General features: G+C 38.8%; 1 protein-coding gene across 5 annotated transcripts in view; it reads right to left on the minus strand.

Annotated features, from left to right (window-relative positions):
• Window positions 1–15560, minus strand: part of LOC131691036 (JNK-interacting protein 3) — a 1253801-nt gene that overhangs the window by 306829 nt on the left and 931412 nt on the right. The window contains exon 11 of one of the 5 annotated variants that reach the window (XM_058977176.1): window positions 2630–3053. The exons of 3 other annotated variants lie outside the window; for them this stretch is intronic. In XM_058977176.1, coding sequence (XP_058833159.1) covers window positions 2734–3053 — 320 coding nt within the window. In that variant the 3' untranslated portion in view covers window positions 2630–2733. Of the gene's footprint in view, window positions 1–2629; window positions 3054–15560 lie in introns of those variants that run through there. One more of the 5 variants, XM_058977177.1, reaches the window with a different exon arrangement.

Raw genomic sequence — 15560 nt, forward strand, 5'->3', positions numbered from 1 at the left:
TGCCCTCCTGTACAAAGACTGGTTTTTACCAACAAATTTTTACCCTAGTGAGAAATTTTGGTTTTACCAAATTTTCCTCCTTAGGGTGAAATATAGCATAGTGCTTTCGCATAGGCCTGCTAAGCCAAGACAAGTTTCGGCTTCACTTGTGTCTCATCGGCATAAACAGAACTTCTGCTCGAACGGGACATCACGTTTGATCAGTCGTTTGATTGAAACACATAGTGTGTTTTAGTTTTAAGGGATTTGCGTCAAGCCGGCGCTAATCTATTCCGACAATGTGTTAGTGTCGGTTTCTGATGAGGCGAAGCCGAAACGCAACATAGTATGAAATAAGGATTTGTGCCCTCCTGTACAAAGACTGGTTTTAACCAACAAATTTTCACCCTAGTGAGAAATTTTGGTTTTACCAAATTTTCCTCCTTAGGGTGAAATATAGCATAGTGCTTTCGCATAGGCCTGCTAAGCCAAGACAAGTTTCGGCTTCACTTGTGTCTCATCGGCATAAACAGAACTTCTGCTCGAACGGGACATCACGTTTGATCAGTCGTTTGATTGAAACACATAGTGTGTTTTAGTTTTAAGGGATTTGCGTCAAGCCGGCGCTAATCTATTCCGACAATGTGTTAGTGTCGGTTTCTGATGAGGCGAAGCCGAAACGCAACATAGTATGAAATAAGGATTTGTGCCCTCCTGTACAAAGACTGGTTTTTACCAACATATTTTCACCCTAGTGAGAAATTTTGGTTTTACCAAATTTTCCTCCTTAGGGTGAAATATAGCATAGTGCTTTCGCATAGGCCTGCTAAGCCAAGACAAGTTTCGGCTTCACTTGTGTCTCATCGGCATAAACAGAACTTCTGCTCGAACGGGACATCACGTTTGATCAGTCGTTTGATTGAAACACATAGTGTGTTTTAGTTTTAAGGGATTTGCGTCAAGCCGGCGCTAATCTATTCCGACAATGTGTTAGTGTCGGTTTCTGATGAGGCGAAGCCGAAACGCAACATAGTATGAAATAAGGATTTGTGCCCTCCTGTACAAAGACTGGTTTTTACCAACAAATTTTCACCCTAGTGAGAAATTTTGGTTTTACCAAATTTTCCTCCTTAGGGTGAAATATAGCATAGTGCTTTCGCATAGGCCTGCTAAGCCAAGACAAGTTTCGGCTTCACTTGTGTCTCATCGGCATAAACAGAACTTCTGCTCGAACGGGACATCACGTTTGATCAGTCGTTTGATTGAAACACATAGTGTGTTTTAGTTTTAAGGGATTTGCGTCAAGCCGGCGCTAATCTATTCCGACAATGTGTTAGTGTCGGTTTCTGATGAGGCGAAGCCGAAACGCAACATAGTATGAAATAAGGATTTGTGCCCTCCTGTACAAAGACTGGTTTTTACCAACAAATTTTCACCCTAGTGAGAAATTTTGGTTTTACCAAATTTTCCTCCTTAGGGTGAAATATAGCATAGTGCTTTCGCATAGGCCTGCTAAGCCAAGACAAGTTTCGGCTTCACTTGTGTCTCATCGGCATAAACAGAACTTCTGCTCGAACGGGACATCACGTTTGATCAGTCGTTTGATTGAAACACATAGTGTGTTTTAGTTTTAAGGGATTTGCGTCAAGCCGGCGCTAATCTATTCCGACAATGTGTTAGTGTCGGTTTCTGATGAGGCGAAGCCGAAACGCAACATAGTATAAAATTTGTGTTTGCTATTGAAATTGACAAAATGATAGTATATATAGTATATAGTCCCTTTGGCGATTGTTTACTTTTTCGGTCCCACCTATCAGCATTGAAGTATCGCCCTTACGTTTTTTTTACAATACCAATTTTACAATTGGTGGGGGTTTGGTGAAAATCGATCATACTGTCCAAACGGTATAATTCCGAAACCGTAATTTTTGAAGTTTTAAAAGTATGCAGAATTAATTTTTCAGAAAATAGTAACAGAGTTCGTGTCTTTAACGAATTTGTTGAGACTTTATTGTAGTCATGAATATTAACCTGAGAAAATTCACCATAAATACTTCTTGGACGATAAACCGTCAAAATTATTTTATCAAATGATGTGCTGTTTAACGTTTGTAAAACTCATCGAAGATACTAAACTTCCGAAATTGGCGGTTTCAAAATGATGTTATCTTGACCTTAAATTACTGTTTTTGAACATTTGACCAATACATATAATTGGTCATACAACAAAAATCAAATTCTCATCAAAATAGATCAGGACCTGCTAGAGTCGAATGGAAATCGTCATTTTTCATAAATTTCTCTCTACATTCGGAAAGTGTTGTCCTCGTTATTAACCATATTACGTTTTCGTCTCAACTCGACGCACTCCCAAAATAAAAACCTGTTTTAATCCACCTAGTGGTGCAATTGTGCTTTTCTCATTTGTCCAGACTACGATTCCATGGCTGGTTATGTTCAATACAATGGTGGAAATGAATATTACATGTTCAGTACGATTTGCACATACATACAATGGATCAACAGCCACGATCTTGAGATACTATGTAATACTGAAACATTTTATTTTTTATTAAAATAGATTCCATACATTGGTGTCATACATACATTCCAGATATACCCCTGGAGGCTGGGTACTTTGTGTACCAGAGCAAGCACTCTGGCCACAACCACAACAAACGACACCAAGACTTGTTCAGCATCCCCAGTAAGCCTCTGACTCTTTGAAGGGGATGGCTACTACTCGTAAAAAATTTACAATAAATATCTATGAACATTTGATTTCAGATGTAAGTTAAGCTTAGATTTAAATAGTGGCGTATTCGAAATACGTTTTATATCTTCTGGTATCCGGTTGTGAAGGAAAGGTCCAAGGTATGCTAGATTCCTCTTCCCGTAGTCAGTCCTTGGTTTTAGAACAGGTATATAATGAGCTTGTCTCGTGTGATGACTATGGTTGATTACGTGGAAGTTCACATTGGATACAATATCACGTCCGCTCTTGATAGCATGAGTATATGTTATAATCTGCTGGTGGTACAATCCAATAATTGGTAGAACAGAGATACGACTATCTGAAAATAGCAAAAAAGATGAATGCATTTGAGGAAGCTTGCAAAGCGTGTTGTTTAGCGGCCGATTTTGCAGAACTTGTATTCTTTTAAGACGTTGCTTACTGGCAGAGCCTCAAATTAAGGCGAGATATTAAAGATGGGTGTGAAAAAAAGAAAAATACAGCTTCTCTAATGCTTTGGTTGGAAGAAATTTTTCTTATTAAGCCGCAGATACTCGACAGCTTGCCTACAAGTGAGTCTAAATGATGGTTCCAGGACAGTGTGGGATCCATTATCAGCCCGAGGTACTTAAATCTATCAACACAAAGTATTACTTCTCCATTCACAGTGAGACCAGCAGGTTGAATTACCTTTTCATGCTTAGAATGGAAGAGCATAAATCTGGTTGTCGACACATTGAGTGATAATAAGTTTGCACCGAAGTATTTGCGGAACTTCTCGAAGTCTTGTTCCGCGAACGCAGCTACCTCCTCTTCTGTGTCCCCTTCGTAGAAAGCGCCCGTTTCATCCGCAAACAAGCGAAGAACTCCCTTGAGTCCAATTTTGGGAAGGTCTTATATATATATATATATATATATATATATATATATATATATATATATATATATATATATATATATATATATATATATATATATATATATATATATATATATATATATATATATATATATATATATATATATATATATATATATATATATATATATATATATATATATATATATATATATATATATATATATATATATATATATATATATATATATATTAAAAACAACAATGGCCCAAGGTTGCTTCCCTGTGGAACACCTGCTGTCATAGCTCGCGAAGAACTCACAGCACCGTTTGCAGCAACATATTGTGAGCGATTTGTTAGGTAGCTCCGTAGAATATCATTAGCAGTTCCGCAAATTCCGTAAGCCGCTAACTTCCGCAATAAGAGCTCGTGATCCAACGCATCGAACGCTTTTTTCAGGTCCTGTATGCTGGAGCAATAAAAATCGTTGACGGGTTATATTCGATCGAATTGAACCGCATTATATCACGATCACTGTCAATTTTCGATGCAAGCTTAGGCCCCATCTGACTAAAATGATCATTAAATATCTCACTGATTGCATCACTATCTGAAACCGTATCATCACCATTCTTTAGCGTAAGTAAATCGTTTTTACCTTTCCTACGTTCTAATACTTCATTGAGCAGTTTCCATTGATGTTTCTGATTTGAAGCGTTCAGTAAACTGTTGAAATACTGGTTCTTTGCCCTACGTTTCGAATCTATCAATCTTTTTGACACTTGGTCAAGCAAGGATTTTAGCTGCGAATCGTTAGGGCGACGCTTATATCTCTTAATCAGGCTGTTTTTATGTCGAATTAGATTCCATATGTCAACATTGATCCAAGGACAGAGAGACGATTTAATCGTTGCATTTATAGTTATTTTTCTGGAGTTGCGACGATTGATTTATCGGTATTCTTCAGTAATCATAAATAGTTTTGCGAAAGGAGGCATATCGGACGGAATATTACTCAAGAAGGAAACAAACTCGGTGTTCAAATGGCAGATCTACAATATATTTTTCTAGAACGGTTGGAGTCGATTTGTATATGCATTTTAAAGTTGTGACGATAAAAATATGATCGCTGATTTCCGTGAATATCGTATCGTTGTGAACAGCTCAGGTCTGCAGAGTCGAGCAGCAGATCGAATGGTCTAGTATAGCCTGAGATGCTGGTCTACTTGGTACAGAGTTGGTCACCGCAAAGTTGTACGACCGTAGAAGAGAAAAGTATTCCTTCACCACACTGTTTTCAATTTTATTGATAGATGTATTTATGGGAAAATATACTTTTGCATATAAAATATTTAAAATAATCCATAAAGAATTGTAAAACGATCCATAAAAAAGTTGTCCATGTTCCAAAAAACAAAACTGAAAATCCATAAAACAGTGTGAATGATCCATAAAAAAGGATGATTTGATCCATAGATTATGTAAAATTGAACCATAAAATGATCGCAAAAGAGCACTAAAATAGTAATAAAAGCGCAATTAAAATCAACCAATGCCCCATAAAAACATTGGAAATGTTCCATAAAATGAAACATTTGCGCCATAAACTGACATTGATCCATAGAATATTAACAATGTACATTAAAACACGTCGATATGTTCCATAATATCGACAAAAATGTTCCACGGTATTACAAAATGGATTAATAAAATGTTAGAAAAAGTTCCATAAATTTGATGAAAATGTTTGCTAAATAATTTTTCTTGGTCCATAGAAGATGTAAAAATGAACATTAGAAATGATTCATATATCGAACGTTATATTATGGTTCATGAATTTTTACAAAACGATCCAAAAGAAAAGAAAATGTAAAACGATCCATTAATATGTGCTTATGCACTAGAAAAATTAAATTTAATGAATTCAGGCGAAATTTTACGGTAAACTGGAAAAATAAGTTATGCTTAATAATACTAATACACTCAAAACTCGGCCGTAATACCTTTACGGTAAAAAGAAAAAAATGCTTTAATAGCGAGACGTTTCATGCTAAAACGGTCACAACAAAAATTCCTCAAACGACAAAACCAACACAAACATTCAAATCTTCTTTGCGTCGCTCTCATGTTTCATCAATTCTTATTCAATAAATATTATCGCGTCGGATTGTCTGGAAGTGTGTAGCACTTCGCTTGTCATTGTATTGCGCATCAAGTGAAGTGAACACTATGTGGACAAAGACGAGATTCGATTTTCTCTACACGACACATTCCGTATTTGAAGATCGCCTCACACTCGGCTAGCTTCAAAGCACAGTCAGAAAAAACGACTCGGAATAGTGGTGGGGTATTTCGGCTGGTGTTAAATTGAAATTTCTTTTCTATCACGGACGTTAACAGCAAGGTAGCGACTGCACAAAACATGAACAGTCCTTCCCGTCATGTACGGGAAGCAAGACCTATGGTTTGGATCCAAGTATCCGAACCGAGGGTCCGGATCCAGACACTTGTCTGGATCTAAGCACCAGGTCTGGTTCAGGTCCGGACTTGGTAAGGGGAAAAGGGGATGGGCTGGATCCGGGTACTAGTCCGGATCCGGGGACAGGTCCAGATCCGGGAGCTGGTTCGGACCTGGGCACGTGTTTGGATCCGGGAGGTCTGGATTTGGGGGCTGGTCCGGATCTGGCAGCTAGGCCGGATCCGGAAACCGCCTAAACTTTTTATTCCACTATCCAACCTACCCAGTAAAAAATCCGTAATTCTGGCTGGTTTCTGCGAATATTGGTGCAAATTCCAGCCTGAATTTGGTCAGAGATCCGCCAGGATTCCGGTTGGTTTGACACGGTACTAATACTATCATAGCAATCGACCGAATTATCCTACATCCGAACAGAGCCGAGGTTGACACATACTGAAAAAGTGTTTGATTGTGTGATGCGCATACATGAACAGCAACCGAAATTCGTCATTCCACCGTTTAATACCTTTGCGGGAATATGAGTTTAATACCGCAATGCGCAATTGCGTGGTCTGTTACCGAAAACACAATAGAATCTTACCCAAAAGTAATAGAAACATACCCGTCGGATTTTGGGTGTAACAGTGACAGTGTTTAACAAATGAGCTTATACTGGGAGCTAGTGTGATGCGGCTTGGCCGCATATCCGAGGCCAAGGATCCGAAGCGACGCAAAGCCGCTGAGGATCCGTTGGACGAGGCATAGATTAACCCGTAGCTGAAATTGCAAGCGAACCAGTGGTCCTCTCGTTTGCCCGGTTTACTTAAACATAGGGGCTATAGCTAGTGCACTGGAAAGCGATGTGGCGTAGCCACATTAGTCAGTGTTCGTGTATAAAGTGTCCGTTTTCGCTTCAAATAGTTGGTATTTGCGACTCATACCAGCCTGTGTCCGTGGTCTAATAACTCTCAGCGCGCTAATATCATAGATACCCTGCCGTTTAAAGAGTTGCCATAATGATTTCAGCTTAGCTAAGGTCAGTTACCTGACTAATGGGATACGGAAGCTGAAGTTTAACTATAATGTATGCATTGTGTGTTGTAGTTTGACATTACAACCAAATGTAATAAACTTTATTATTAGTTCGAATAGTAAAAATTTCGCATGAATTCATTAAATTTAATTTTTCTGGTGCATAAGCACATATTATTGGATCGTTTTACATTTTCTTTTCTTATGGATCGTTTTGTAAATATCCATGAACCATAATTTAATGTTCGATATATGAATCATTTCTAATGTTCATTTTTACATCTTCTATGGACCAAGAAAAATTATTTAGCAAACATTTTCATCAAATTTATGGAACTTTTTCTAACATTTTATTGCTCCATTTTGTAATACCGTGTAATAAATTTTTGTCGATATTATGGAACATATCAACGTGTTTTAATGTACATTGTTAATATTCTATGGATCAATGTCAGTTAATTTATGGCGAAAATGTTTCATTTTATGGAACATTTCCAATATTTTTATGGGACATTTTATTACTATTTTAGTGCTCTTTTGCGACCATTTTATGGTTCAAGTTTACATAATCTATGGATCAAATCACCCTTTTTTATGGATCATTCACACTGTTTTATGGATTTTCAGTTTTGTTTTATGCAACATGGACAGCTTTTTTATGGATCGTTTTTCATTTTTTTAGGGATCATTTTTGTAGTTTTAGCGGCGCAAACTTAGGGCTGCCTATATTTATATCTCCCACTATCAAGCAATCACTATTCGAGTTACAAAATATACTCTCCAAAACGTCAAAAAACGGTTTATGGCTCTGTGATGGAGGACGATAAAATGAATGTAGTTGCATTTTACGACTCATACTGTTGAATTCGATACATTCACAACACATGGAACTCAGCAACGTTTTGAACTAGTTTAACCTTAGCTTTATGCTATTCCTGTACGAACACAGCTAAGCCTCCTCCAGTTGTTTCAGTTCTACAGGCAAATACCGAGGAGTAACCTTTGATATGATACAACGATGTGCGGTCATCCTTTAACCACGTTTCTGAGAGAACAATAACATCAAATTTTCCTCTATATGCATCAATACATTCGAGCAGGTAATCAAATTTAGTCGTATTATTTAATCCTCTTACATTAATTTGAATGACTTTAAAATCATTTTCTATTATCTTCGATTTACAGAAATATTCATATGAAGTATAATATTTATTTGAAAAATCCATTATTACAAACAATTAATCACTGATAAACGGAAAAGCTTGATGATCACGGACAGGTGCGCTTGGGGGACGGCTCCAAGATCGACAACATGTTGCTATGTGACGATGACGACAAGGCCCTCTCAAAGTGTGCTTGCGCAACACGCTTAACGTCCTCCCGAGTCCTTATTACTTCTACGTTTGCACCCTCTTGACGTCTAAGCAAGATATTACCGTGCCGCCCGGGCCATACATATTTAATGCCAAGTATCTCTTGTAGTTCTCTCAGCTCATTCAGAAATGACAGGCTTAAAGGCGGCAGTTCATCCCGAATGATCACGTTTAGTGACTTCCCATACGGTTTAGTGACTTCCCAGCATACGGTTGATCGATCCCGAGGAAAGCTTGCCATGCTTCTTTTTTTTAGCTAATAACTGCTCCTTTGTCTCCACGTCCGCAAAGACAACTTTAATGGGTGGTGCAGGTTGCTTGTTACCCTTGGACAAAATTCTTTTTGCCGATATGATAGCGCCTTCTGGAAGTACACACGACACTGAGTTACACAGCTCTTTCATGACTTCAGCTGTGTTTTCCTTCTCACGAACTGGCACTCCAAGCACTACTGCGTTAGTTAGCAACGATCCGCGAGTGTTTTTATCAACCTCTGTCTCCAGTGTGTACACTAGCTTTACCAATGAGTTGTATTTATCAGTGAGGGTGTCCAGACTCCGCTTCAGCTCAATATTTTCGTTCTTTAGATCCTCAAAGTCATGTTTGAAAGACTTGAACTCTTCCATCAAAGTACGTTGAGACGTATCGATTTTTACATTCACTGAGTCGATTTCGGCCCTGATTGTAGCTCGCACTGATTCATTAAGATCGGATACTAGCATAACGAATCCTGATTTTTCACTCAAGCGCTGGTGTATATCGGCACAGTTTGTGGAACAGACGAAAAATGGTTGTTGACGTGTCTTTTGTACTCTGTTAGCATAGATTCTTTTGCACCTAAAGTTCACACTGTTGAAACAAGAGGTACTATCTATCACTTTGCTTGCGTCCTGTTCAGTTTTCTTGCAAATTAAGCAGATGATTTGATCTTCAGCATCATTGTTTTGCTTTTGTTATCGCATGTTACAATTACTTTGCCATCTTGCTTTAGTACAATGCCCTATCGACAATGAGAAATTCTTCGTTAGCGGCTGTCAACAGACTACTCGAAAACTGATCGTGTATGAAATTTCTGGAAGGAAGATGGATGCACTCCACCGACAAGAATCAGCTATTGAACTTTACGACAGAACTCAATCCGGTAGTTACAATCGCACCGCCTTCACTCCACCGACACTGCATCTACACCAACGACTCCACACAAACGCGAAAAGCCCGGTAGCAACACAAAATTATTAAAACGAAGCTAGAGCGCCCAAAGCACCAACCAACCAACGCCAGGGTTGCCAGAGTGAGAAATCGTTTGACCGCCGCTGGTTTCTAGCGATGTTTCAGTATCACATAGTAAGATCCGGGAGGTCCAGGTCCTGCCGAAAATTTTCAACTTGTTAAGAAATTTTATACTAGTTTTAATTTTAAAGTAGCAACCCCTCACTGCATACTCCCTCCGGGCCGGTATGATTGACGATTTGTAGAGTGATTGCATAACCTTTCTACATGAGAAAGGCAAAAATGTACCAAAGTCCAAAAAAATCAATTTTTGTCAAACATTATTTTTTTCGAGTTAAAATCAAATCTCAATGTTTCATGCATTATAAAGTCATTTGGCATCAAAAATACAAATTAGATTTTGAAAATTTTTCATTTCAGTTTATTTGGGAATTTGCTGTGTGATTGCTCTCTTCAACTCGTAACTCCGGAACCGGAAGTCCAATCAATAAAAAAAATTCATTGCAGCCGATGGGAAGGTTGTACCTTTCATTTGAGACTAACTTTGTGCAAATCGATCCAGCCATCTCTTATTAACAGAGGTCACATTTTTTCCACATACACACATACATACACACACAGACATTTTCCGATCTCGACGAACTGAGTCGATTGGCATATGACACTCAGCCCTCCGGGTCGGGATTAGATTGACGAATTTTAGAGTGAATAAGAAAGGCAAAAACATTTTAGCAAATGTTGAAATTTATGCATTTTTTGGTCAGCAGTTCTGTGTTTCATAGACATTAAATCAGTTTTAACTTCGCTCTCTATTAAATAAAGACCCTTATTACAGTAAATCTCTGCAAAATCGAGCTCAATTTGAAAAGAAATCTGAGGATTATGATTGATTACAGAACTCTGGAATTTTCTATTGGAATATTTTCATGCAGGAATTTGATATTGATGCTATTAGACAACTGTGAAATCAAGACCAATAGATCAGTTACATATCAGGACCCCATTCCGACAACTTATCAAAAGTCCTCACAACAACAACAGGTTACAACAACAGGTTATCAATGTACGGATCAGATAATTGTTATTGTTATATTGAATTGAATCAGTCAGCATCAATAAATTTTCAACTTCAATCCAATTTTTTTTTTGTGTGGTTGAGTTGTATGGTGTTAAGCCCCAAAACCTGCTCTTGGCTACGCCGTTGCTTGGAGTTATTTACTTCGCTTTCATTTTCCGATATGTTTCAGATCGATCCGATGGTTATAAGTTAGAAAAATTGCTGTCAGAAGATTCGTACAAATGAACACTTTTGCACTGATAAGTTATCAAGTTCCTTCCAGACAACTTGGAAGTGTTCGGTGATTATTTCTAGCGGTTGTAGATAGAAAAATGAAATACGAAATTCGTTTTATCGTAATAATGTTTGGCTTATTTCAATGGATTATTACTATATTGAACAATAAATAGACGACAAAAGGTAATCCACAAACAACAAGCCATAACTTTTAAAGTATTCAAAATAGATATTTGAAGTCTTCAGTAAAATTATTCGCAAAAGTAAGAGCTACAAAATTTGTTAAGGGCATCATTTCGATATAATCACTTCCAAGAAAATTTGTGAAAATATCTCACTCATAGGCAAGGATGCCTACCTTTTCTGCGCCTGTATTTTTTCTGCCTACATTCTCATTTCTCTTTTGACGCTGCCGTCGTTTGCTATTGCAGGACGCCCAGCGCTGTACGGCAGTCTGTAAGCAAAGCAGTAACATGACAAAGAAATACTGCTCCCAGTACAGCCACCAGACGCGAGCGGTACAGCTTCTCTTTCCTTATTTTACACCTTTTAATATTTCTAATCTATTCAATATATTCAATCACAAACTACGGCAATAAATGCGATTCGTATACACCACGACCAGCATCATCGCTTTCGTATGCGGGCCTCTCCCTTTGACTACGCAGAGAAAAGTGTACAAAGCGAGAGAACAAACATTACTACGCCACAGTCTCACCGAGCAGTCGGAGTACAGCAGCAAAACAAAAATGTATTCTACTGCTCTACGGGAAAATGTACTCGATTTGGCTACCGTTCTGGCAAGAGCTGTAGCAATGCGTCGCTGTACGGCTTGTGCAAATGTAAATATACCGAAAAAAATGTATTTTCCAGTACCTTTGGCATCCCTGCTCATAGGGGGATTAATCAGCAAAAGCACAACACCAAAAGAAAGGGCGTATTGCCACCATTAAATGAGAGGCTGAGAGTAAGAGTGGGTTAAAATTTTGTTCAGAGCAAAAGTGGGTTAAAATATTCTGTTAGATCAGAAATGGTATAGTCATCACACCTCAGGCAAAAGTGGATCAAATATTAATTCGCGCAAAAATGGTTCGACAAAATTTTCAGGGAAAGACTGGTATAGAATATTAACCCATTTTTGCGCTAAGAAAAGAATCAGAATTTTCTTATTCGGATTTGTGGGAAATGAAATTTTACTAAATTTTTCGATGCCTTAGAAATCGTGTAATATAGGATCCGTATAGGTCAATAGGCATCGGAAATTGACGATTGCCGCCATTTTGAAATCCAAGATGGCGACTTCCGGTTCCCACAAAGTAGTGAGAAACACCATCAATATGGGTGTCATTTGAAAGGGGATGGTGAGCAGACATCGAAAATTGACCTTCACCGCCATTTTGAAATCCAAGATGGTGACTTCCAGTTACCATAAAATAGTGAGAACCACCATCAATATGGGTGTCATTTGAAAGAGGATGATCAACAGACACCGAAAATTGACCACCACCGCCATTTTGAAATCTAAGATGGCGACTTCCGGTTACCACAAAAAAGTGAGAACCACCATCAATATGGGTGTCATTGAAAGAGGATGATCAGCAGACACCGAAAATTGACCATTACCGCCATTTTGAATTCCAAGATGGCGACTTCCGGTTACCACAAAATAGTGAGAACACCATCAATATAGGTGTCATTTGAAAGGGAATGGTGAGCAGACATCGAAAATTGACTTTCACCGCCATTTTGAAATCCAAGATGGCGACTTCCGGTTACCACAAAATAGTGAGAACCACCATCAATATGGGTGTCATTTGAAAGAGAATGGTGAGCAGACACCGAAAGTTGGCTTTCACCGCCATTTTGAAATCCAAGATAGCGACTTCCGGTTACCACAAAATAGTGAAAACCCCAATCAATATGGGTGTCATTTGAAAGGGACAGACATCGAAAATTGACTTTCACCGCCATTTTGAAATCCAAGATGGTGACTTCCGGTTACCACAAAATAGTGAGAACCACCATCAATATGGGTGTCATTTGAAAGGGAATGGTGAGCAGACATCGAAAATTGACTTTCACCGCCATTTTGAAATCCAAGATAGCGACTTCCGGTTACCACAAAATAGTGAGAACCACCATCAATATGGGTGTCATTTGAAAGGGACAGACATCGAAAATTGACTTTCACCGCCATTTTGAAATCCAAGATGGCGACTTCCGGTTACCACAAAATAGTGAGAACCACCATCAATATGGGTGTCATTTGAAAGAGGATGGTGAGCAGACATCGAAAATTGACCTTCACCGCCATTTTGAAATCCAAGATGGCGACTTCCGGTTACCACAAAATAGTGAGAACCACCATTAATATGGGTGTTATTTGAAAGAGGATGATCAGCAGACACCGAAAATTGACCATTACTGCCATTTTGAATTCCAAGATGGCAACTTCCGGTTACCACAAAATAGTGAGAACCACCATCAGTATGGGTGTCATTTCATACACATTTAAAATTTGAAGATCCAAGGAATATTAATAAACCCAAAAATGGATTGAAGTGAACCAAAAGCAATTTTATTGAAAATTAGCATTTTTTCGCTTTTTTCCTCATATAACCTATTTTAAAACTACTAAAATTAATATGGAATTGCATATATAATATTTTTATTGATGCGAGAAACAAATCACAAAGTTTTAATTTCGCGCGGGTCGATCATTCTTATCCAGGGGGTGGTATCCGTATGTTGATGTACAGACGTTGACAGTATCCAACATATAGTGGGCCCGGTCGCTTCTAGGCTCATACCTCCCATGCTCTTGCGCTTCTAGGCTCATACCTCCCATGCTTTTGCATTGGGTTGTTTTATCTTTATTGTCTTCATGCCTCATCCACGAAGTATGAAGTGTGTGGTGCTGCATCCATGATGACTCCACCACCTTTGACGTGAGAGTGTCTTGGAGTGCTCGAGTCGAATAAATGGTAGTTAAACTGAATCGGATAGCGTTTCCAAGTGAACGTAACGATTGAGCATTTACTCGGATGTAAAACCATTCTGTTTAGGTCATACCACGTACTAAAGCTTTCCAGTTCACTCTGAAGAAACTCGGAATCGGTTTTATCCCGTATTTGTCGAAAGATTTTCATATCATGGGCGAAAGAAAGGCGGGGTCCTTGTAATTTAATATTGATGTCATTAAAGTAGAGGAGGAAAATTAATGGACAGAGATGGCTACCTATTGAGATGCCGGATGTAGTGAAGAATGGTACAGATAGACAGTCCTTAATGCTGATTTGGAATTGCCTTCCATCGAGGAACCAACGCAGAAGTTGTCCATGAATACCGAGTTTGTGCAGCTTCGCTATTGCGACATCATGGTTGATTTTGTCGAAGGCCGAACCGATCCATGTGAATAGCATCAGTTCGAAATCCGTCAGTAAATCCATCGAGTACATATGTTGTAAACGAGAGCAGGTTGGTCGTTGTCGATCATTTAGGCATAAAACCGTGTTGTTGCAATGTAATGTTTCCAGTGAAAGAATTCGGAAATTTTTATTTTATAATTAATATCAACAGACACAGTGTGGTCCTAATGATAATTTCTTAATCTATTTAAAAAGTCAAATTGTAATCTGCTACGTGGAATGTGAAGATCGAACTCGGATGAAACTCTGTTGAAAGTCCGCTGCAAACCAATGATGGCACCGTTCACTCCATAGTTAGTCCGGCGAAGAGGTAATCGGAGGAATAAATTATTGCGAAGGGCGCGAGGGCGAACGTTCATGTTTATCGCACTGAGAAGCTCGGGGCAGTCAATTCGATCTTGCAAAATATCCGAAATCGTCATAGCACGGAATAGATCCCGTCGCACTTGCAATGTATCGAGTCCAATAAGCAAACCCCGGCTTTCATAACTTGGCAGCTGGTGAGGGTTGCTCCAAGGCAATCGACGAAGGGCAAACCGAACAAATCTGCGCTGTACTGCCTCAATTCGATGGACGCCGTTGAGATAATGAGGGTTCCACACAACTGAACAATATTCCAGAGTTGATCGAACGAGTGAGCAGTAGAGAGATTTCAAGCAGTAAATATCTGAAAAGTGCTTAGATATTCTCATTATGAACCCCAAACAGCGTGATGCCTTTGCGACAATATAGCTGATATGCTGTTTAAACGTCAGTTGTTCATCGAGAAAAACTCCGAGATCTTTGACGCAATTCGCTCTGTCAATTGTGGATTCAGCTAGACAGTAATCGAATCGAATTGGCGTTTTTTTCCTCGAGAACGTAATGACCGTACATTTCTTGGGGTTTAGGGTCATTCGGTTGATCTCGCACCATTCCGCAAAGGTTTCCAGTTGGCGTTGAAGGAAAGCTGCATCATGAGTATTCCGGATTCTATGGTATAACTTGAGGTCGTCGGCGAAAGACAACCGTGGTCCTTCTAAACAAAAGTTAACGTCGTTGAAATACAGAAGAAAAATCAATGGACCGAGATGGCTGCCTTGCGGAATACCAGATGAAGCACAGAACTCTTCGGATACACAATCACCTATCTTGACTGCTAGACGACGATCACTGAGATACGATTGCATCCA

Source organism: Topomyia yanbarensis, chromosome 3 (assembly GCF_030247195.1).
Source record: "Topomyia yanbarensis strain Yona2022 chromosome 3, ASM3024719v1, whole genome shotgun sequence".
Taxonomy (NCBI): Eukaryota; Metazoa; Arthropoda; class Insecta; order Diptera; family Culicidae; genus Topomyia; species Topomyia yanbarensis.